Source organism: Condylura cristata, unplaced genomic scaffold (genome assembly GCF_000260355.1).
Source record: "Condylura cristata isolate star-nosed mole 26May11 unplaced genomic scaffold, ConCri1.0 scaffold00017, whole genome shotgun sequence".
NCBI classification, from domain to species: Eukaryota; Metazoa; Chordata; class Mammalia; order Eulipotyphla; family Talpidae; genus Condylura; species Condylura cristata.
Genome location: NW_004567118.1, coordinates 27,437,041 through 27,459,373, shown reverse-complemented (window position 1 = coordinate 27,459,373; position 22,333 = coordinate 27,437,041). Strand labels below are relative to the sequence as shown.

General features: G+C 41.9%; 1 protein-coding gene across 1 annotated transcript in view; it reads left to right on the top strand.

The window, feature by feature from the left end:
• Positions 1-455: 455 nt before the first annotated feature.
• Positions 456-22,333, top strand: part of GLP2R (glucagon-like peptide 2 receptor) — a 39,128-nt gene continuing 17,250 nt past the window's right edge. Inside the window, exons 1-7 of the mRNA XM_004685085.1 lie at positions 456-608; positions 6,734-6,821; positions 8,072-8,176; positions 12,241-12,362; positions 18,351-18,457; positions 20,333-20,486; positions 21,771-21,930. Coding sequence (XP_004685142.1) covers positions 456-608; positions 6,734-6,821; positions 8,072-8,176; positions 12,241-12,362; positions 18,351-18,457; positions 20,333-20,486; positions 21,771-21,930 — 889 coding nt within the window. The remainder of the gene's footprint in view (positions 609-6,733; positions 6,822-8,071; positions 8,177-12,240; positions 12,363-18,350; positions 18,458-20,332; positions 20,487-21,770; positions 21,931-22,333) is intronic.

The window sequence follows — 22,333 nt, the reverse complement described above, 5'->3', positions numbered from 1 at the left end:
TCCTCACAAAGAAGACACCCCCCTCTGAGCTGACTCAAGGTCCATCTTCTCCTGCCAGCTATCCCTCAGTGTCTTGAGCCCCTGTCTGTGGCACGCAGGCCTTAGGCATTCAGCAGGACCTTGGGGGTAGAACTAACTGACTGTCTTGCTTTTACTCCTCTCTGGCCTCCACCAAGGAAGTGCCAGGAAGCACAGCTGACTTGGGAAAGGTCTGGGAAAAATCTCCTTGCCTTTGGGGGGAGGGGGCAGGGCGGAGGATGAGCCACGGCTGGTGAGAAACTTTGGAGATTCAGTAGATCGCTCGAGGCTGGTCCAGACGCTCCCGGCGCAGCGTGGAGAGGATTTGTGCAAACACTTCCTCGCTGTACAGAGAGGAATGCAAGAGGAGGCCGCCTGTGGTCCATCTCAGACTGTTAGAGAAATGTGTCCGCCCTCGTGAAAGTGCAGTGAGGAAGATGGGGCCTGGGAGAAGGAAAGTGGGGTCCCTGCCTGGAGTTCATGTGCTTCCCATGGGCATCCCAGCCCCTGAGCCCTTCCACAGGAAGCTCTCTCTCTGTGCCCCTAGGAGGTCCTTCCTTGCCTTGCTGCTTCTGGTTTCCATCAAGCAAGTAAGAACAGTTTTATTATTATTGTTATTGCTTTTTTTGCCATTATTGTTATTATGATCCTTGTGGTTTCTAGTTGTGTATATTTTCTGACTATGGAAGCAATTTGCACTTGTAGCTATTTGGAAAATATAACAGTATTGATAAAAATGATCAGCTATAACCCTAGCATTCAGAGGTAATCACTGCTCATATTTTGGCATATTATCCCCAAACCATTTTCTATGCATATTTTTTTATGTACCTGAAATTATAATGCATATAAACATTTTGTATCCTGGCTTTTCTTTTACATCATATTATAAGCATTTTCTCACAAGAGTGTGAACTCTAGAGAGCATTTAAAATTCTGTATATATCATCTTGCCTGTTTTTATCATTTCTTAGGTTGAGTATTTAGGTCAGATGGATAATGGTTTTATTTTTCTCTCATTTTTCTTTTTCATTTCTTTCCTTCTTTTCTTTCTTCCTTCTTACCATAAACATAGAATGATTTTTTTAAACTTATAAATTCCAAAGAAGTATAAATATAAACACATGTCACTGCAATCCTACTACCCTCATTCATATTTTGGGCCTTATACTTGAGCATAGACATTTTTCTACCATCTACTTAAATATAGTTTTTTTTTTAAGATTTATTTATTTGTGCATACAGAACTGGGGTACAGGCCAGAGGCTCAGGGGCGGTGAGAGGCTTCACCACAGACAGAGTGGGGAGCAGAACAGGGGAGCAGCGGGCAGGTCAGGAGAGGTCTGCCGTGCCATGTGGTCACCTCCGGGGCAGGCGGGAATCAAACTCATGCGGAAGTGGCTTTAGCTTCTCAGTGCTGTGCTTTAACCCCCTGCACCACCAGGGAGGGCCTAAATATAGTTTTGTTTTTTTTTTTAAATAGGCTCATGCTATAAATATTATCTTATAATCTGCTTTTTCCTTAACTACACTAATAACATAAGTTTTCATTTTTATTGAACACTTACTATGCACTAGATTCTGTGGCAGGCAGCACCCTCATATTATCTTATTTTTTCTTTCCCAGAGAGGAAACTTCTACTAATCCCACTTTACAGATGAGTGTGTTGAGGCTCAGGGAGGTGGAACAGTAAACGTAGGTGATGTATAAGAGCTTCCAGGAGGTAGTATAATGTGTGTAACTATTCTCTTTAGTTGGATATTTGATAATTGCTCTTAGTCTTATCTGAAGAGAACAGATTTTTACCCCTCTCTTTTCTAATTTCCATTTCTATGCTGGGCCGTGAAGAGGAGCCGCCTTAGTATCGTTCATCTGAGTAAAGCAAGCTCGAGGGATTGGTTCTCTCCTTCTTTGGTTCATGGGCATAGTTAGTCCTATTTGTAACCTCAAAATTCTATAGATAAGTCTCTCTTGTTCCTTATTGGAAGGGATGTGGTGCCCTTCCCTTATTGGAAGGGATTGTTCACCTCACCAGGGTTTTTTTGGTGCTAACCTGAGGGGCCAGACAGGCAGAAACCCCCTACCAAATTCTACACATCCAAATTCTCCTGGAGGCTGCCTTCACACCTAATCCATAATTTCATGGAGTTCTTGTCACAGTGGCACCTTCTTGGTAAGTGACCAGAATATTCCTGAAGGGTAAGTGGTCCTGGCCAGTCTCCTGCCCTAGGACTTAGTGGCATCTGTTGTAGAGAGCGTAGACATAGACACTCATTCTTGCTTTGTGACTTGGAATTACTTTTTATTAAAACTGAATGTAGTCGGCTATTTGGTTTTGTTCAAGATCTTTTCACAACCATGTATTGAACACCAATACACGCACTGCTGAGTCACTGCATCTCATCATCCTCCTTCCACCCCATAACAAACCTCTGAGAAATGTATTATTATTTGACCCATCTTACAGATGGGGACTATAGTTCCCTAGGAGTTAAACACGGTCTGTGATTGTGTAGCTCCTGCATAGTGGCGTAGCTGCATTAACCCAGGGTACTTGAAGTCCTGTGTTCTTTCTTCCCTAGCATTCCTTGGAAACTTTGGCATATGAATATTTATACATTACAACAGCAGACGCCGCAGTGTCTCAGGCAGGCGTATGAAGCTGACCAAGGCACACCTTGGCCTTCATGCTGGTATTTTCATAATCAATAAAGTGTCCGTTGGCGGTGTCCCCTCTCATTTTGCACAAGTTATTTACTCTGTCTGTCCTGCAGTATATGTCTGTAACCCTGAGGACCTTCCTTTTGATTCTCCACCTCAAAGCTCATATTCTTTCTCCAGATGTTTATATTATAAGGCTTTGCGTTGACGTTCGTGATGAATTTTCCTCATAGACGCTTTCCCTGCCTGGATTATAAATGATCGTGGTGTGTTCTCTGGCAGGAAGTCTTCATAAAATCCACTTAATGAGAAATTCTCAGGAATAGCTTAGTTTCTAAATCAAGCAGGCAAATAGTGCTATCTTTCCCCTTTCCCTCTCTCTAAACTCGTTTCAGTTAATTGGCAGTTGTTTTGGCATCACAAAAGTAAACTCTCTAATGTTCTTTGAGAAGTGACCTTGTAACTTTTTCATACATTGTTGATGAGAATGTAAAAAGGTACATATTCTTAAATTAAAAAAAAAAAAGCTGGCAAGTAGATGGTTTGGCAGTACATTATCAAAGCCCTTTAAAAATGTGTATGCTCCATGACCCAGAAATTCCAATTCAAAGAATTTTCCCCAACTATGAATATTTTCATCACAGCATCATTTATATTAGCAAACATCTAAGACTATTTAGATGTTCAAAGATAGAGTATTTAAAAAATAAATTATATTGAATTCAGAGAACATTATGTTGCTGTTAAAATGGTGTTCTAGAAGTTCTTGAAATGCAAATAGATTCATGATATATCTCCTAGTGAAAGATAGGTCATAAAACAATATGACTTCCTTTTTGGTTAAAATAAAAGGAAAATGAAAGAAAAAGGACGTGTGTGCAGAGAGGAATTTGGAAGGAAACAATAATTTCTGATAATAAGACTATGATTCCACCTTCTTTGTTCTTGTTTATCTGCAATTTGTGTTTTGTTTACAGTGAAGTGTATTCCTTTCCTAAAAACAAATAATAAAGGATTTATTTAAAGCAGGTCATCAGGAGGCTTTTTTCCTTAACCCCTTCTCAACTAAGTTAGTTGCTGATGCTAGTTGTCCATGCCAGGGAAAGCGGTGACAAGTCCAAGCTGGACTTTTCCATTTAGAAAGCATCCTCTCATATCGTGCCTTTCCTCTTTACTTTGTTTAGGTCTGGTTGTGACTGAACTTGGATTTGCATTTTGTGTTTTTGGTGTCTTTAGGACAAGTACCTGGGAAAACAGTTGGAATATGTCCGACTTCCCTAAACCTACCCAAATCAGTATTTTTTGCTTTTTGTTAATTCCGTTTTTGACCCTGGCCATTAGTCATGGCAAAGACATGGGAAATGGGAGAGCTCATATATATGACTGATTTTATAGTCTCTTTTTCAACCAACTGCGGTCTCTGAGGACATAAGCAGCACTTTACTCAAAAAAGGGTCTTGCTTTGGTGACTTGGGATATTCTGCAAGCTTATGATATGGTTGTCAACTTGAATTTGTAAAAATAATAGAGTCAAAAATATAGAATCAGTTGTGGTCCCATGAGAATGTTTCTTTCTTTAAAGATCCTAATATACTATAAGCTTCTGTCTTATCTTTTATGCCATAACTCAGAGAGAGCTATTATTAATGGAGATTTAAAACTACTTGGACACTGAAATCAAGGGATAAAGGTCAATTATTTCATCATCATTATTAATGGCTAACCCCAGCACCCCACAGTTGTATACTAAGATGCCACAGGACACCTATGTGAGCACACAGAATGGGGCATATTTTAATTTCTCAAGGGGAGCACACTGATCATAGCATCTGCATGTTATGGTGCAACTTACTAGCTGGAGGTAGTTCACAGTTTCAACACACACATTCTTCCTTTTGATGCTGTTGTCCAACTGCAAAGCTAGGTTTTCTGCAGTTGCTATGATACAAAGTAAGTACCACACAGATGCCAAAGTACAGGGTTGAATGTGTTGTTATCTACCTAATTCTCAGGTTTAGTGTCCCTATAGACACTAAACTGTTAGGACATAAATACTTATTAAGATGTTTGTACCTTTCTACCTAATAAATAGGGCTTCGGATATTTCTTTTAGTTTGCTTTCCATGAGGTGCTGCAGAAAAATTGCTGAGGCACTAAAAGAACAATAAATTGGTCCAACGATGACTGTATTGATGCTTCTTTTAAAAGTTGGTTATGTGATTCTTTGGAAGCATGCAAAAGAACTGCTCACAGACTCTATCTGGATGCTGGCGAGTGAAGGAAGAAGGTGGATTAGACTAATTACTCAGGAAGTGAAAATTGCCTACTTATTTGACTCAGAGGTCTTTTTGTTTGTTTTGCGGTATGTGTATGTCTCTGTATGTGTGTATGTTTGCATGTAGTTTGTGGCTAGGAGAATCTCCTCCATTGTGTACCCTTCTGACCTGATTTCTTCAGGTTATCTACCTGGCCCCAGAATGCACTTGAGTTTATTATAACTTATTTGAGAGGCAAAATCTCAAAGTCATCTGATTAACTGGGTGACCTTAGTCCAGTTCACTTTAACCTTCCCTGTGCAATCCCCTCTCCTCCCACTCCACGATTATACATGGTTTCCTTAGTTAGAAAATGAGGACAATAAATCCTGCCTATGCTAGAGACTTGTGTTCTCAGGTATAAGCATACCCCAGCCCCTAAGAAACTTCTGGGATAATGAGGGAGAGACGAATAAGCCTCCTGAACAAGACAGTATATGGTGAGCCATGGGAGCCTCTGGCATACGGGGTCTGAATCACTGCAGATGAGGGTTACTAGCTCAGAACTGCAGTGAGAGAGACAGTTAAGAGTGCCCAGGGGTCCTTAGGCTTGAGTGAGCTTTGTGTGATGAATGGGGAGTGAGCCAGTTGAAAGAGGCATAAGGAGAGGCAACAGGAAGTGCAAAGATTTACAAAGGTGAGAAAGCATGAGATTGGGGTTCAAAGGCTGGGAATGGAGGTGACTGAGATGTTCACTTATGAGTTAATGAGCCACAAGGGTTAGCCTTTAGGCAGGAAAGTCCTGTGATGATGGAATGGAGAGGGAATGAGATGTGGTACTTGACCAGAGGTAGAAGAGGTGGAAGGGGTTGAACAGCAGAGAAATTTAGGACAGAATCTAGAGCCTAGTTGGATGTGGGCATGGCAGGGTAGGGGGGAGAGGGAGGAGTTGAGGGCAACTCCTGGTTTCTGGTTGTGACCAAGAGGACAATGGTCCAGTGCACTAAGGGAAGCAGAAGATGATAGGGTAAGGTCACATCTGACTTTCTATGCCACCTGGATATGTAATTGCTCTATCTTTAGCAGATTCTAAATTCTTTAAATAAGAAGCTATGTCTTATTTTCTTTTCATCTTTGTGTCACCTTCATTTCTTCCCTAATGGCACATAATAGGTACTCAATAAAGATGAGTGAGTTGAAGAACAGAAATCCCTTTTAAAATGATAAAACATGGTACAGATATATAATTAGAGCTCAAAAAGTGTGTGCTGTGTTTCTAGAGATCTCTGGGATGGGATAGTTAATGTCAGGAAAAATACCTCAGGACATCAGTACCATGGATCCCCATGTACATGGGCTGGGAACTGTAGACCCCTGCAAAGTAAGGGAACTCAATGTGGTGTCAGAGGCATCTGACCCCTCTCTGATGTACATTGAGTCTCCTTAGTAGGAGGCCTCTCACTTTGAGCGCTAAATAGTCTGAGAAGCTTGAAACCACTCATCTGGTAGGGTGGAAAACATCAGGTTGAGCTTATTATTTGAAATGTCAATCTCACTTGAAGATTTTTTAAAAAGAAAAACATGTATTTTATTAAAATCAACATGATTAGATTGTGTAGGAAGTGTAAAATTTGTATGTATTTCTAAGATTAAAATATCAGATGCTAAAGAAATTTTGTTTTTTAGAGCAAGCCATTATGAACACATTAGTGGGAAGCTTGAAAATCATGGTGTGTGATGAGAACCAGGCCTGTGTGTTTGCAGCTAACTCAGGATCACCAGGTTTGGTTCTACTTAGGTTACAGGATCTCTCCTAGAGAAGACAACTCAGAAGTGGATTCAATACAAAGAGCAGTGTCTGAGAGACTTACTCAAGAAGCCTTCCGGTAAGTATATATACTAGCTATCTATAGCTGTGTAATGCATTAACCAAAGGCTAGTGTTTAAAATAATGTTTAAAAAATGCATGATCTCTCATATGGGTCAGAAATTCAGACAGGGTCCCTTGTGGATGGCTTACTTCTGTGATGCTGTGACTGGGGCCTGGAATCTAAAAGTTTGTCCCTATGATGCTTTTGCACTTATGCTTATTCTAAGCTGAGGGACTTCTAGTCATTCCCCTCTCCCTGAGAACTTTTCTACTCCCCAGTCAGGCAATTATCAGAGCTTGATATCTGTTAAAGCATCATTGCATACTTTGAGGGATCCTTCTTTCTGAGGTCAAATAAGGTAGGTGCTTTTTAGCTGGAGCTTGCATAAGCAACAGAGTCAGGTGAACACCATTTCCCACAGACCAGGTGTTGAAACCTGGCATCCAGTTCTACAAGGTGGCCTGAGCCAGGTTATAACCTAGTAGAGCTGTGTGCCAGGGTCCTGGTGCCAGCAGTATGGCTGCCCACCTCAGGGGTCTCTGAGTTGTAGCTCAGTAGGAGCAGGTGGTAGGTGTGACACTTGGATTCTGGGAGTGAGGAACTTATATTATGGAAGTTCTTGAAATCCCTTTATTTGACTCTGTGAGACCTATGAAATGGAAGCTTAAGTTGATAGCTTCTCATTGGCAAACACTAGGGTGGAGATTATCTGCTGAGTTTGAGAAAGTATAGACATTTCATAATTTTCATTGGATTAGTCTTCCAACAGAGAAATATAATGAAGTTGTGTTTGTGTTGAGTCAGTTCTACAGATCCCCTTATGTCCACTGATCAATGTGCACATTTCAGTCAGAGTGTTCCAGGATCTCATGGTAAATATCTGACCATTATTCAATTATGGAATATGAGTTGCTGGTAAAACCTCCAAGTATCCTCCTGACACTGAGTTTCTGTGAGAGTTCAGTTCATGTAAAATAAACCAAAATCATCATGACGTGCACATTGACATACTGGACTGGACCACTGCCAAAGGTCAGGTTTGGGAAGACAAAGCCACAGTGTTTGTGGATTAATTAGACATTCCTGTCCTACCCATACAGTTCCTCATCCTTGACCTATGTAGGAGACTGGGATAACCAAGCAGATCCCTGGACAGATTGTACCAACTTCAGATGCCAGGAAGGCAGGCTCTGGACTCCTCCTCCTTCATCAGGGGCCCCCTAGCTCCAACTCTACTGTTCATTTGTACCCTCTTCTCTTTGCAGGCATATTTTGTAATGGGACCTTTGATAAGTATGCATGCTGGCCTCATTCCTCTCCAGGAAATGTCTCCATTCCTTGCCCTCCATACTTACCTTGGTGGCGTGAAGGTAAAAAGCCTTATATTACCAATTGCTGAGGGTTCCTCCAGGGTAGAATAACTCTTAGAGCAAGGGCACCCATAGGTGATTTTTCTCAAGTCCTCTCTCCCAATGTCCCTTCAAAGCTGTCGCTATTACACCTTCTCTCTAATTCTCCTCTTGTCTTCCTGTGTTCAGATGACCCATTAACATAGTAGTCTTCTTTTCCCTGAAGAATAGAGTAACCAGCGTGGTTACTGCAGAATTTGCTACTGTGAGGATAAGAATTATCACTGTTGTGGAGAGAAGAAAGATTGGGATGCTCACATCCATTCAACTTTTGATTGGTCAATCGGGAGAAAGGATGTCAAACTGCCCTTGCAATGGTATTGAAAGGAGTTGCTATTGAACTGGTGCTTTTTAAGCCCCACGAGACTCAGATGGAGAATTTAATCACTTAGCTTGCCTGGGTGCTGCTTGAAGAGAGACAGTTACGTAGGAATCCAGAACAATAACCCACCTCCACCTCCATGAGACCAACCTCTTGGTTATTTTATTCTGGTTAGTATTATTCTGCTTTTAACTAAAAACCTTGCTAAGGCTAGGTAGAGCTATTCTCAGAAAACATAAGTGTTTACAAAGTTCCAAGCAAAGCAAAATGATAATGAGTTTCTGAGAAGGTAAGATCAAAATACTTTGTACTTACTTTCAGCCCAATAAAACATTATATCCGTTAAAAAATTGGTTTTGATTATTTGAGGCCTTTCTACAAAGAGAGGTTTTCAAAGGAAGCTGCATTTGTGCATGAAAGAGTTAGTGGTGTGTATAATGGAACTATCTTCTGGTGAAATCCATTTGGAATCAACCCAGGAGGTCTGAGGATGTGATGTTTAGAGAAGATGGAAGGAAAGATACTGGATTATTTGCTGGGCCAGATGGGTCTGGGTGATTCAGGCAAGTAGTCACTTCAGGATCCTCAGTGAGGTGGAAAGAGTGCTGGACATGGGTTCAGGAGACCTCAAGTTAGACCACAAGCTCTATCTTTTCTCTGTTGATAGCTCTTTTTTTTTTTTTTTAAAAAAAAGATGCTGTGTTTACAACACTGTATGTGATTCAGAAATATAGGATTCTGCCTTTTCAGATATGTGTCCATACCACTCAAGTGATCTAGTCTTCCAACAGGGCGCATTGTACCTCTTCCCTACTTTCCTCTTTTCTCTTTCCCTCCCCACACTGGAAGCCTCAGTTTTATAGCAGATGTCTAGGGTTTGCAATTGATCTTATTTGTTTTTCTATATGAGTAGAACATATGAGTAGAGCCACTTAGTAGTTGTTTCCTTTTGCTTTGTTTTGCTTAGTGTAGTCCCCTCTGGGTCCATCCATGTTGTTGTAAATGGCAATAGTTCACTTTTTTTTATAGCTTAGTAGCATTCTACTTTAGTCACATGTATGCATATACACACACATATACCACACCTTCTACTCCACTCTTCTGTATTTGGATACTTAGGTTGTCCCCATAACTTGGCTTAGAACACATAAATGACTATACTTATGAACACAGGAGTGCATTGAATTAATGATTTTTCATTCTTTGGCTAGATACCTAAGAGAAGAATTGCTGGGTCTTATGGTAGATCTATTTGTATGTTTCGAGAAGTCCCTATGATTTTTTCATAGGTCCTGGACCAGTCTACATTCCTACCAAAAGTATAAAGAGTTTCTTTTTCTTTACATTGTCACCAACACTTGTGTCTGGTTATTTTGATATGAACATTCTTACAGGTGTGATATGGTATCTTAGTGTGGTTTTGATTTGCATTTCCTGATAGGTGATGGTGAGCAATTTTTCATGTGCCTATTGGCCATCTGTATGTCTTCTCTGAAGAAGAATATTTTTAGGTGTTCTCTTTTTCTGGATTTAGTGTTTTGGTTTCCTTTTGGTTGAGTTGCATGAGTTCTTTGTACATCTTAGACATTAGGTCCTTGTCAGGTATATGCTGTGCAGTTGTTTGCTTCCACTCAGAACGGTGTCTTTTCATTTTAACAAGCGTTTCTTTTGCTGTGTGAAGCTTTTTAGTTTGCTGTAGTGCCATTTGTTTATTTTGACTGTGTTGTGCATGCTGTAGGAGTCCCTAAGTACATCACCGAAGCCAGTGTTGTGGGAAGTCTTGTCGTTTTCTTCTATGTATTGTATGGTTTCAGGTATTAATTACCTTTAGCTCTTTAATCCACTTTGAGTTAACTTTGTATGTGGTATGAGATTGTGCTCTGGTTTCTTTCCTTTACATGCGTCTGTCTGATATTCCTAACTAGAAGAAACTTTCCATTCTCCAAAGTATACCCTTTGCCCTTTGTCATTAAGTTTGGTGTGGATTTACTTATGGGCTCTTAATTCTACTTCATTGGTCTGTGTCTATTTTTATTCCAGTACCACACTATTTTATTTACTGTAACTACAAGCTTTTAAACTTGTAGTATAGCTTGAGTCTGAAAGTGTGATACATTATTCCTCATTTTTTGGGCCAGGATTTCTTTGGCTATTTGGGGTCTTTTGTGAGTCCATAACATGTTAGTGATTTTTGTTCCATTTCTGTGAAGAATATCACTGAAACTTAGATGGGGATTGCATTGAAGCTGTATGTATCCTGTTTTGGGTAATATGGTCATTTGAGTCAATAGGGATATGTGTTTCATAGGGAAGGAGACAGTGAGTGCAAAGTTCCTGTTTGGGGAGCACATCTCGTGTGTTCTACAAAGAGCAAGAAGGCCCATGTGGATGGAGCAGAGGGGAAAGAAAGGCAGTTGGAATTACACTGGCAAGTACTGGGGACTGGCCTCTTGAAGGAGGCCCTCTAGGAACTGTGCCTGTTTCCAGAGAGCCCTGGGAAGACTTAGGGCTGAGATGATTTACATTTTATTCAACTCACCTGGATTTCTGGGTTAACTGATGTGGTACACACCATGAGGGGCAAGTGTAAATGAGAGATAATGGTGGGTTTTACTTAGGGTGTTTGCAGTGGTCAAAAGCAGTGGTCAAATTCTAGATATAGTTGAAGTTAGAAGATGACAGGCTGGGCTGACAGACTAGATGGAGGGTGTGAGAAACAGAAAGAAAGAAAGCAAGGCTGATTCCAAATCGTAGGGCCACAAAATTCAAAGATGGGCTTGTCATCAGCAGAGGTAGGAAATTAGGTGAGTGATTAGGTTTGAGGAACAGATGATGAGTTTAGTTAGGCATGTGTGGTTTGAGATGACAGTTGAACACCCTAGCAAAGCCACCTGTTGGACTGGTAGGTGGATGGTGTGGGTGTCCATTGATTCAATTCAGCAAGTTAGTTACTGTTGGTCAACTAAGAGCAGGGTCAGGATTAGGACGTTCCAACAAATTTCCATTGCTCATATACAAATCCAGTCCTGATCATTGAGGGGGGAGGACCTTTGGCAAGGACTCCTGGAACAGACCTGTCAGGTCAACCAGGGCCATCACTGTAGGCCCTGCAGGCAGGGTACTCTGCTGTCACTTGTGGATGCACACATGCACATGTGCACATGCACACACTCTTCATTCCTCCCTCCTCAGACTGTGGAGGTCAGGTACCATCATCTTGCCAGCTCCTAGTGAAGAAACCAGATTCGCCAAGAGTAGAAGGACTGATCTAGGTCCACAAAGCCTACAGATAGCAGGACAGGCCTTGTGACTCCCACATTCTCTTCTGCCTGCTTCCCTGTCTTGTGCATCTGGAGGCAGTGCCCCACTGAGCAAACACCAGGAGCTGGCACCCCCCAGCTGAGCTGCTAGCAGTCTCTGGAAGGCTAGCAGTCTCTGAGTCACCAGGGACTGTTCTAGCTCCAGAGATGTTGGGTAAACACAGCAGACACTAGTGGATCATGGTGTATTATGAAACGTAGAGGCTTCCATGTTTTGCTTTCTGTACCAAATAGTGGGGATGCTAATGAGCCCCCAAAGGAAGTGAAAATCCCTTTTCTTTGTGATTGTCCACAGCTTTGCTGTGAGAGCAGTGGCCTGACCGTGTGCTCAGGGAACAGGCTGTGTGTTCTGACCTTTTCCCTAGAGCTGTGTTTACTTTCAGAGAGCCCAGGACGGGTCCACAGACACTGTTTGGCTCAGGGGACTTGGCAGACGCTGGAAAACTCCTCAGATATTTGGCAGGATATCTCCGAATGCTTGGAGGACCAGAGCTTCAAAGAAGACGTGAGTCTGTTTGGGTTGGTGACATACATACCCCTGGGCCAGCTCTCTCCCCCAGACCCCTGTGGTGGGACAGCTGCAGGGCTCCACAAAGAGCTCTCCCCCATCCTGTCTGCCCCAGACTCACCTGAGTCAGGTCCATAGTCACCCCAAATTGTGACCCCAATGGCAGCCTCTGAATGTCTTCTAGGGCAAGGGTGAAACCAGGGAAGTCAGTCTCTAAGGCTGTTCCCTGTGCTGGAACACCTTTCCCTAACTCATCTGTGGCTTCGCCTTCTGATCCTTCAGGTTTCAATTCAATGTCTCCTTTAAAGAGAGTCTCCCGTGGCCACCCAATCTAAACTGGCCTCCATGTCCTCTCTCTACCACTTCCTCTGACACCCCGAGTTTCTCCATGGCACCTGTCACTCTCTGATGAGCTCTTGTGTTGGCATATTTGTTAACGTGCCCCTTTCTACAATGTAGACTCAGTGATGATGGGAGACACATGTGCCTTGAGGGAGCACACCACAGCAAAGGCATTCTGAGCTCAGACTTCAAGGCCAGACACTCCTACTTCATGTCCAGACTGTTTCTTAGCTCTTCACAGCCATGCCCTCCGTCACTCAGCCTCTGCTGCCCCATCCACCCATGGAGATGAGTTTATTGCATGTGGTCACTGTGAGGGTCTGAGGAGTTAAGAGTCGCACAGTTCTTTGGAGTTTGCATAGTTAGTAGGGAAGAACGTGTGGGCCATCCTTCAAAAGGATGACCTGGCACTTCAGACAGAGGTCAGGGATGGGACCTGGCTGGAGGCCGAGGCAAGAGCAGGGAGGGCCACTGCAGCAGCGGTCCAGATGTAAAGAGAATCCTGGCAGCAGTGGAAAAAGAGGGAGCCCTGATGGATTCACAAGTCACCTGGGTGGGGATTGAGGAGTCAGATGCTGGGTGTGGGTGAGGGGCAGAGTCAAGGGCAGCACAGCCTGATTTGGTATCTGGCTTGGGCCTCTGAGGAGTTCTGAAGTGCTCCTCACTGAGACAGGTATGCAGGGGCTCCGTGACCTTCAGCTCTCTTGGATTCTAGATTGCATTACCTAATTCTTTACCCTAACTTAAGACTATAAACTCTAGCCTGCCCCCGGACCCCAGGATGTGGCTCACTTTTTTCATAATTTAGTTGGATTTCAAAATTCTTTAGCTTTATTAAATAATTTTGATATTTTCCCATTAAATGCTAAAGATATTTGAATAACTTTTGGGGAGGGGAAAAGTAAGCAGTGCCATCAAGCAGAGCTACCTCTGTAACTGAAGCCATGTCACTTCTCTGCATGCCTCCAAGAGTGGGGTTGGGAGGCAGATGCTGCTCAGGTGGTGAGTCTGAGTCCTCCCAGCCTGACACCACCAGGCACTCACAGTGAGCTTGGCGGCATCATTTGCCCTAGGCTGTCTCCTCTGGTCCCCTCCAAACAGAATGTCCTGCCTGCTGGGCCTCTCTCTGGCCCAACTTTGGGGCATTGAGCACAGTCTCCGTGTCAGTATGAGATTGTGGTGTCCGAGAGTAGATTTCCTGCAGTGTCCACTGGGGTTGATCTTTGAAAATATTTTTCATTTGGCTTTTTAAAAAGTCAAAGACCTAGTTTTATGCTTATTTTTTAAGGTAGAGATATAAATCTCTTTCTCTCCCTCTCATATGTCTCATATGGTAAATCTCAATACTTTCAAGGAGGTCTTTGATACATTTTTAAGCTGTATCAATTTAAGTATTGGATGCTTTAAATATTGTAAATATCTGAAATAGTTTCTACAAAAAACAAGTCTAAATCTTAAATAATACTTGTTCACTGACTGCATTAGGCTCTTACAGGGAGTCTTACATTTTCCTAATGTCAATACCAGTTTCATTAAGTTTCTAATTTAAACTTAAGACCTAAGTCAAATATGTATTGAGCACATTTCATACTGGAATCACAGTATCAGCTTAGTAGATCCAGTACTATACCAAATTTTCTAGATAGTAATATTAATTATGCAGATTATACAAGAAATTTTAAACCCTCTGTATAAGGATAGATGGGTGGTAATGCTGTGTAAAATGTTAATGGTAGAATTTAAGTCAGGGTACAAGATGTTCTTTATAAAATTCTATCTACTTTACTTATGTTTTAAAGTTTTCATACTCATTATTAAGAAAATAGCACATTCTCTATATCTGAGTTTCACACAAAAATATTAATAAATGGAATGGCTTGATTAAGCCTTGCAAAGGTTAGGACCAAAAGATGAATTTCACAACAAAGAAACAAACTGGCCAGGAAACTAGAGTTTTTCATCTCAGCGGCAACACAACGTGTGTAGACAAAGGCTTGTTTGGCCCGGCTGTCAGTAGCAGTGGTGGGGTGTTCTACTTCTAGTGCAATAATTGGCTTCCTGCTCCCACTGCACTGATTTGCAATGTTTGCCAACTTTGTGATGTAAATGCTCCCACCACAGCCAATTTCAGGCTTCCAATGTGACATCATTGAAAGCAGTATGGGAAAGATATTCACCTTATGCACCATTAGATTCATAATGGCATAGCATAAAAAAATTGCAGGAGCACTGAAAAGAGAAATGTAGAAAAATAATGAAATGTGGAGTTGAGTATTTTTTGCTTTTATTTTTAATATCGTTTATTTTATTGCTGGGTTTTTAGTCAAGCTTGCCCTTTACCACTGACTCCTTTGAAAAGCGGCCAACAGGAACATCGCCAGGTCTGCCAGGCTGATTTTTTTTTCACTCCCACTTGTGGCCCAAGTCCATGCCCTTTGGGGGAGGAGGATCCATCTTCCCAGGTTCAAGATGTTTCATCGCCTGTTTATTTGATCTGACTGAAGCCTGCCAACCCATCCCCACCCTGGTCGTGGCTCCTTCTTCAGAGCCTCATGGCAGTCAGCATGGCCCAGGCTCTCCCGTCCATGGCGCCTCCCAGGGTGAAAATCTTCCACTGTGTCCTGCCCATCTACAGGGAATTCTTGCTGAACCTCAGCTTAACGTCATCATCTGATTTGAGTTAGAAGAATTCTTTATTTCTCATATAATTTTTCCATGAGATAAGTCATACCTTTTAAAGTTCTATGTATGTATGTATCTAGTGTTAACTTTAATTCTTTCAAGGAAATCTTTGATTAATTTTTGGTACCTCCTGAAGATATCAAAGTGATACCTGTGGATATGGTTTCTCTCAAGATTTGGTTATACCATAGGGATGCTAATTGCATGTTTTAATCTAGGCAAATTCTGTACATTTATCTTCTCTCCTTGACTAAGCTACTTGAGAATAATTACAAAGTTGTAGTTACAGATGACCCTTGAACACCATGGGGGTGAGGGATGCTGCCCCCCAGGCAGTTGAAACTCTGTAATTTTTGATTCCCTCCAAATTTAACTAATAGTCTGCTATAGACAGAAATCCTTACTGATAATTTGAATAGTCAATTCTTATTTTATATTATTATACTTATTTTTTATTTATATTTATATACTATACTTAGACTAAATTAAGCTAGAATAAAGAGCATACTTAGCAAATCATGTGCAAGAGAACATGCATTTCAGTACTGTGCTATATTATTGGTACCTAAGTTATATCACCTGTTTACAAGAAAATCCATATATAAGTGGGCCTGTGCAGTTCAAACTCATGTTGTTCAATGGTTCACTGTATATCCAAATAGCTCATTTTCCCCCCAACTCAGTACTGATGTGCACAATGGTCTTTATAGTATAAACCCTGAACTAATGGCTTCACAAATTTTGGATCAGTAGGCCTGTGGTGGTACCTAGTCACCAGTGCTGGTGCTAACCTTTCCCCGGGGAATCTAACGTGATCTGAAGCTGGGACTAGAGATGTTGAGAGAATTTACCAGCAGGTGCAGTGCCCGCTGCCTCCTCTTGGCTTTTGTCTGCAGCAGACAGGGACAGGTGACAGGGACAGCAAAACAACTTTGAAAACTGCTTTCCAAGACAGGAAGTAAAGATTTCTCTCTTTAGAAAAGTGAGTACAAGAACATTGCTCCCCCCTCTGCAAATGCCATATTTCCAAGAAGTCCAGTACTTAAAAAAACAACTTCTGACCATGTTTACCTGTGTTTCTAATAGAGGACAGAAATTTTGCCCAAAAATGGCCAGTGTTAGTAAATCTTGACCCTCCAGAATTTTGGCAAACAAAATATGTTATTTTCTTCCAACCGACAGCACACACTATGGTCCCTATAAACACTACATGGTACTTCTTAAGGAAGTTGTATGTATATATGGGCATCTTATGTTTATGCATGTAGTGCATGCACGTACACCCATGTGCTACACACATATATATGTTTGTGCATACGATTAATAAGCATGTTCAAATTCCTTGACATAGAAATATGTTTAGTAGTGTTGAAGTAATATGTTACCATGCCTTGCTTCAAGCTGTTATTCTTGATATTTAAAAACTTTTATTTTCAAACACAGAATTTAATATATGTCGTTTTAATGGTAGATTTTAATTTTCAATATAATTTATCGTACATAATAGTTGATATATATTCATATTTTCCAACATTTTATTTTGAAATATTCAAACTTATAGAAAAGTTAAATAAAAAGTAAAATAAACATAGATCAACTGGTTAGACTCAAATGTGTTGATATTTTGCCACATCTGAGTTGCCACAGTTCTCTGTCTCTCTTCCTGAAGTATTTGAAATTAATTTGTGGACATCATGAGCTTTTACTTCTAAATACCAATTAGGTACCTCCCAAGATTCCATTTCGCCTAATTTACAATTCTATTATCCCAACTAAATAAAATTAATCAACTAATGTTTCATCCATATTCAAATTTCCCCAGTTATTCCCTCAAATTTTATAGCTTTTCTTCCTTTTACCAGGATCTAATCTGAAAATTAATTGATATCATTCACCATATTAAAAGATTTAAAAAATGTGACCATGCTTTTCCAATAGATAAAGACATCTATTGAATGTCAAAGCATTTAATAAAGGTCAGCCTCCATTCATGATAAAAACTCTCAGCTTATTGTGGAGTAGAAGGGAACTTTTGCAATCTGATAAAGGTGTGATAGATGAGTAATGGCCCCATCTACTAATCCCCCCAATCTATGAATGTTACTTTATGTAATAAAAGGGACTTTGGAGGTATGGTTAAATCAAGATTTTAAGATGGGGGAGTATTCTGGATTATCCAGGTGGGCCCAACTAATCATAAGTGGCCTTACAAGAGCCAGGCAAAGAATAAGATCAAAGGAAAAAGTAGAAAATGGGGGTAGATGTTAGAGAGAAGGTATTATATAGCTGCCTGTGATGACAACAGATATGAGGATGTGAATGAATCTGGCCCATTTTTCAGTGAGGGACCTTTCCCCGTTAAGGACAGTACTCTCAGGGACAAGGAACCTGTCCTCATTCCCAACTGTCCTGGGCACAATTCTATATATGGTGAATCCTGATACATAAACCATGAGCTGTGGGACAAGTCAGGGGGGCTAGATCTTCCAAGGACTTTTCTTTCTTTCTTTTTTAAAATAAGTTTTATTTATACATACAAAACTGGGGTACAGGCCAGAGGTGCAGGGGCGGTGAGATGATTCACCAGAGACAGTGAGGTACAGAACAGGCCGACTGAGGAAGTATACTGCTGAGGGGAGCAGTGAGTGGATCAGGAGAGGTCTGCTGCGCCATGTGGAACACCCCCAGGGTGGGCGGGAATTGAACTCATGCTGAAGTGGCTTTAGCCTCCCAGTGCTTTGACTTAACCTGCTATGCCACCAGGGAGGGCCCTTCAAGGACTTCTCAATCACTGAAGTTCTTTTGTCTCTGAGCTCTGCCAGAGAGCAGACTAAGCTGCTCTACTTGGATGTCAACAAGGATTGGGCCATGCCAGAACTTTGGTGGTTGGACATGAAACTGGGGTTTGGAGGACATAGGTGCATGGCTTGGTGGTCACGTCTATTCTTCATCTGTGCCCAGGAGAAGCACCATGACTTGCTGTCGACCTTGAAGCTGTTGTATACTGTGGGATACTCCCTCTCCCTTGCCTCCCTCTGCCTGGCTCTCACCCTCCTCTTGTTTCTTCGGTGAGTGGAATTTCTGCTGGCTCGTTTTCAGGCGTGTAGGTTGGGGTTGGCTCTTTGGCTGTCTGTAGAAGGCAATGGAAGCCTGAGCTAGATGATATCATGGATCATCAGAACTGAAGGGATTTGAGACTCTTATCTGTCCAACCTGTTTTTCAAGTGAAGGGGAAAAGGATAATAGGGAGAGAAACTGAGTAAACCTAGGTCACAAAGCACATGGAGAACTGGAATCCAGTTCTCTTTTGCCTCTCTAAGATTAGATTATGGTACTAGTGTCTGCACTAATCATAATCAAACCCTTACTACCCTTACTTTTCATCACAACTCAGTTTTATAGAAGACCCATCAGTTTTATAAGAGATTAAGAACCTCCCCAAAACAGACTAGAAATGAGAGCTGGAATTTTAACCCATGGACTATTAATCATTTGAAAACTTCCTCAATGCCAGGAACTATTCTCAATACATGCACCAGAACATGTAAGTCTAATTCCAATCAGAATTACTCTGATCCTAAGAGATTAACTTTGTCATTGCCCTTGCTTTATAAATGAGTTAACTGAAACATGGTCAGATGACGTAACTTGTCCAAGGTCACATAGAGGATGACTGATAGCACAGGGTCACAAACTATGCAGTTCAGAGTCTGCATATTTTTGCTTCCTTATATTTACTTTTAGAAGCCAAAACCTGAGTGCATTTTACTAAATCACAGTTTTAGAAATCAGATGAGATATCTATGGCCTACTAAGAAGTCCTCCAAGCCTGTCAGTCTTAGCCCATTCAGGGACATGACTGAGTATAATAGGACAGGATGAACATACGACACAGATGCAGGGGTCCTGGCTGGGAACCCTGGAGACCATGAGGCTAGTGCTAAGCAGCTCTCCACCTGGGCTCTGTGAACCCCGGGTATGACACCTCAATCCCAGATGTTTTACAGCTCCTGAAACAGAAACATGACCATCTGTGCCGCTTGGAGAGCAATTCTTGATCAAAGGTTGGAATTCTAGCCCGTGTGGACTGTTCTCTGTGACCATCAGTCCATTTCCCAAAGTCCTAGAATTAAGCCTTGCAGGAAGCACCTCCAGCTGAGGCTTGTTGGCCTGGTGTCCATCTAGTCTAAGCACTGGGAAGAGCAGGTCCTAATCCTGCTTTTGAGTAGCTCTCTGTTTCGTTAGGGAGAGGGGTGCATAAATCATAAAACACAAGGACCTGTCTCAAATCCTTTTTTTTTTTTTTTTTCAAATTAGAAAGTAACAATAGTTCTAAAGCCTGGCAGGAATAGGCCCAGCAATGGAAAGGGTAGCAACAGACACGTCACTTTATATCAGCCAGCACATCATTTTACACCCCTCTCTCCAGGTAGGTGAGGAGGAGGTGAAGAGAACTGACTTTTGGGGGGCAATCATTACATTCCAGGCTCTATGTGAGCACTTTTCATCCTTTTGTGGATTGGACCCTCCTGCAAGCTCAGTGCTCTGATCTCACAGGAGTACAGCTTCCTAGATCTGTGCCTTGGTCTCAGAGTTTCTGGGTGTGAACCTCAGCTCTGCAGCTTACTGCTTTGGGATTTTGGACTATGATATACTCTTCCTGTCTCAGTTTCCCCATGTATCAAATCAGGACAATAATAGTACCTGCTCCTCCAGTGAATAACCTGGATAAGGAGGCACACAGGATACAGGTATTAGCTATTACTGTCCCCATTTCACAGATGAGGAAAATGAGGGGCAGAGATCCCAGGCCATCCAGCTTGGGGCCCTCCATTGCACGTCTCTGTCCTGTAGTGGGAGTTACCCTGAGAGTGTTTCATACTAGCTCTGCGGTCTTGGGCCACCCTTTTCTGAGGGGAGGCCCTGGCTTTCTCTTTGCACAGAAGACTCCACTGCACACGCAACTACATCCACATGAACTTGTTTGCATCTTTTATCCTGAGAGCCCTGGCCGTGCTGGTAAAGGATGTTGTCATCCATAACTCTTACTCCAAGAGGCCTAGCAATGAGAAAGGCTGGATATCCTACATGCCAGAGGTATGTCCTCCTCCTCACTGGCCTCCCACCTGGTAGGTCAGTAAAGCCATCTGATCCCAGAGCTTTCTTTACTGGTAGCCTTTTGATTATTGAAGGTAATTACTTTTTCATTTTAATGATTAAATACAAATAATGACAAGCAGCTTTTCTGTTTCTTTTTGTGTCTGCTGTAGTCTGTTTTTCTAGGAAACCACTTCATCTAACTTTTCAAATTGATGGGCATAATACTGCTCATATTCTCTTAAGACCTTTTAAAAAAGCTACTCCATTTAAAGGAGTATTCCTTATATATTTTAATATCATTTGTTATCTTTGCTCTCTTTTATTCCCACTTGATCATCCTTACTAGGAAATTTGCCAATTTTATTGGATTTTTCAAATAACAAACTTTCAGCACAGCTGCTTCCCTTTACTTTTTGTTTTCTGTTTCATTGGTTTCTGCTTTATCTGTATAATTTCCTGCCATGTATTTTGTTTGGGCTTACTTTGCTGTTCTTTTTCTGACATTTTTTGAAAACTTCTTAAGATAATTGATTTTCAGCCTTTTTTTTTTTAAGAATTTATTTATTCATACAGAACTGGGGTACAGGCCAGAGATGCGGAGGGTGAGAGGATTCACCAGAGATAGAGTGGGGAGCAGAACAGGCAGGTCGACGAAGTACACTGCTGAGGGGAGCAGCGGGCGGGTCAGGAGAGGTCTGCCGCGCCATGTGGATCTCCTCCAGGGAAGGCGGGGATCGAACTCATGCAGAAGTGGCTTAGCTTCTTAGTGCTGTGCTTTAACCTGCTGCACCACCAGGGAGGGCCCAGCCTTTTTCTTTTTTAATAAGCACATGTAGTTTACATTCTAGATGTGGCATTAATGTCATACAATCCATAGAAATATTCTTTGCCTTACATTCAGTCCAGAAGTTCTCACTTCAATGATCATTTCTTATTTGATTCATACGTTATTTGAAATTTTAGTTCCTAACTTCTAATTGTGAAGATTTTTTAGTTATTGATAGCAAGATCAATATCAGAGAACATACCTTTTTATGTTCACTTAAGGGAAGTTGCTGCTGTTGAATCTATTTTCACTTAAAAGCATCTCGAATGTCAAGGAGTTTGGGTTTGCACGCCTAGGGGATATCCTTGTCCACATTTTGCTACTGTTCGACCTCCCTGAGAAGGGCAGCAGGACTTCGGGAGAGCGGGGAGTGTGGGTGGGGAGGTCTCCTCCACCCTCTTGGCATGTGGATGCTGAGGGAGCCTGGACTCACCCTGGGTGCTCTCCCACTGCAGATATTCATGCCCTGCCGCATGGCCCAGGCTCTCCTGCACTTCTTCGTGGGCACCAATTACTCATGGCTGCTGGTCGAAGGCCTTTACCTCCACTCACTGCTGGACCCCACAGTGTTTTCTGAAAGGCGTTTGTGGCCCACATATCTGCTTCTGGGTTGGGGTGAGTGACCTGGACCCCAGCTTCTTCTCCTAGGAAGCCATTAGAAAGTGGGGCCTGTTAGAACCTTTGGTTGAAATTAGAGACCCAGTTGGAGGGCAGTGTCTGTTAGTTATCTAATGGCAAGAGACTGAGCAAAGTTGTGTGTGTGCGTGCACACACACGCACAAATGCTGTGGAGCCAATGCCCACAGTCAGAACTTCAGAGGGTTTTTGCTAGAGTCAGATGACTCCTCCCGCCCTGATCTGTCTGAGTTCATCTGCTAGGACTGTGTAACAAATCCAAGGACTGTGCAGCTTGAACAACAGACATTAGATTATGGTACTAGTGTCTGCACTAATCATAATCAAACCCTTACTACCCTTACTTTTCATCACAACTCAGTTTTATAGAAGACCCATCAGT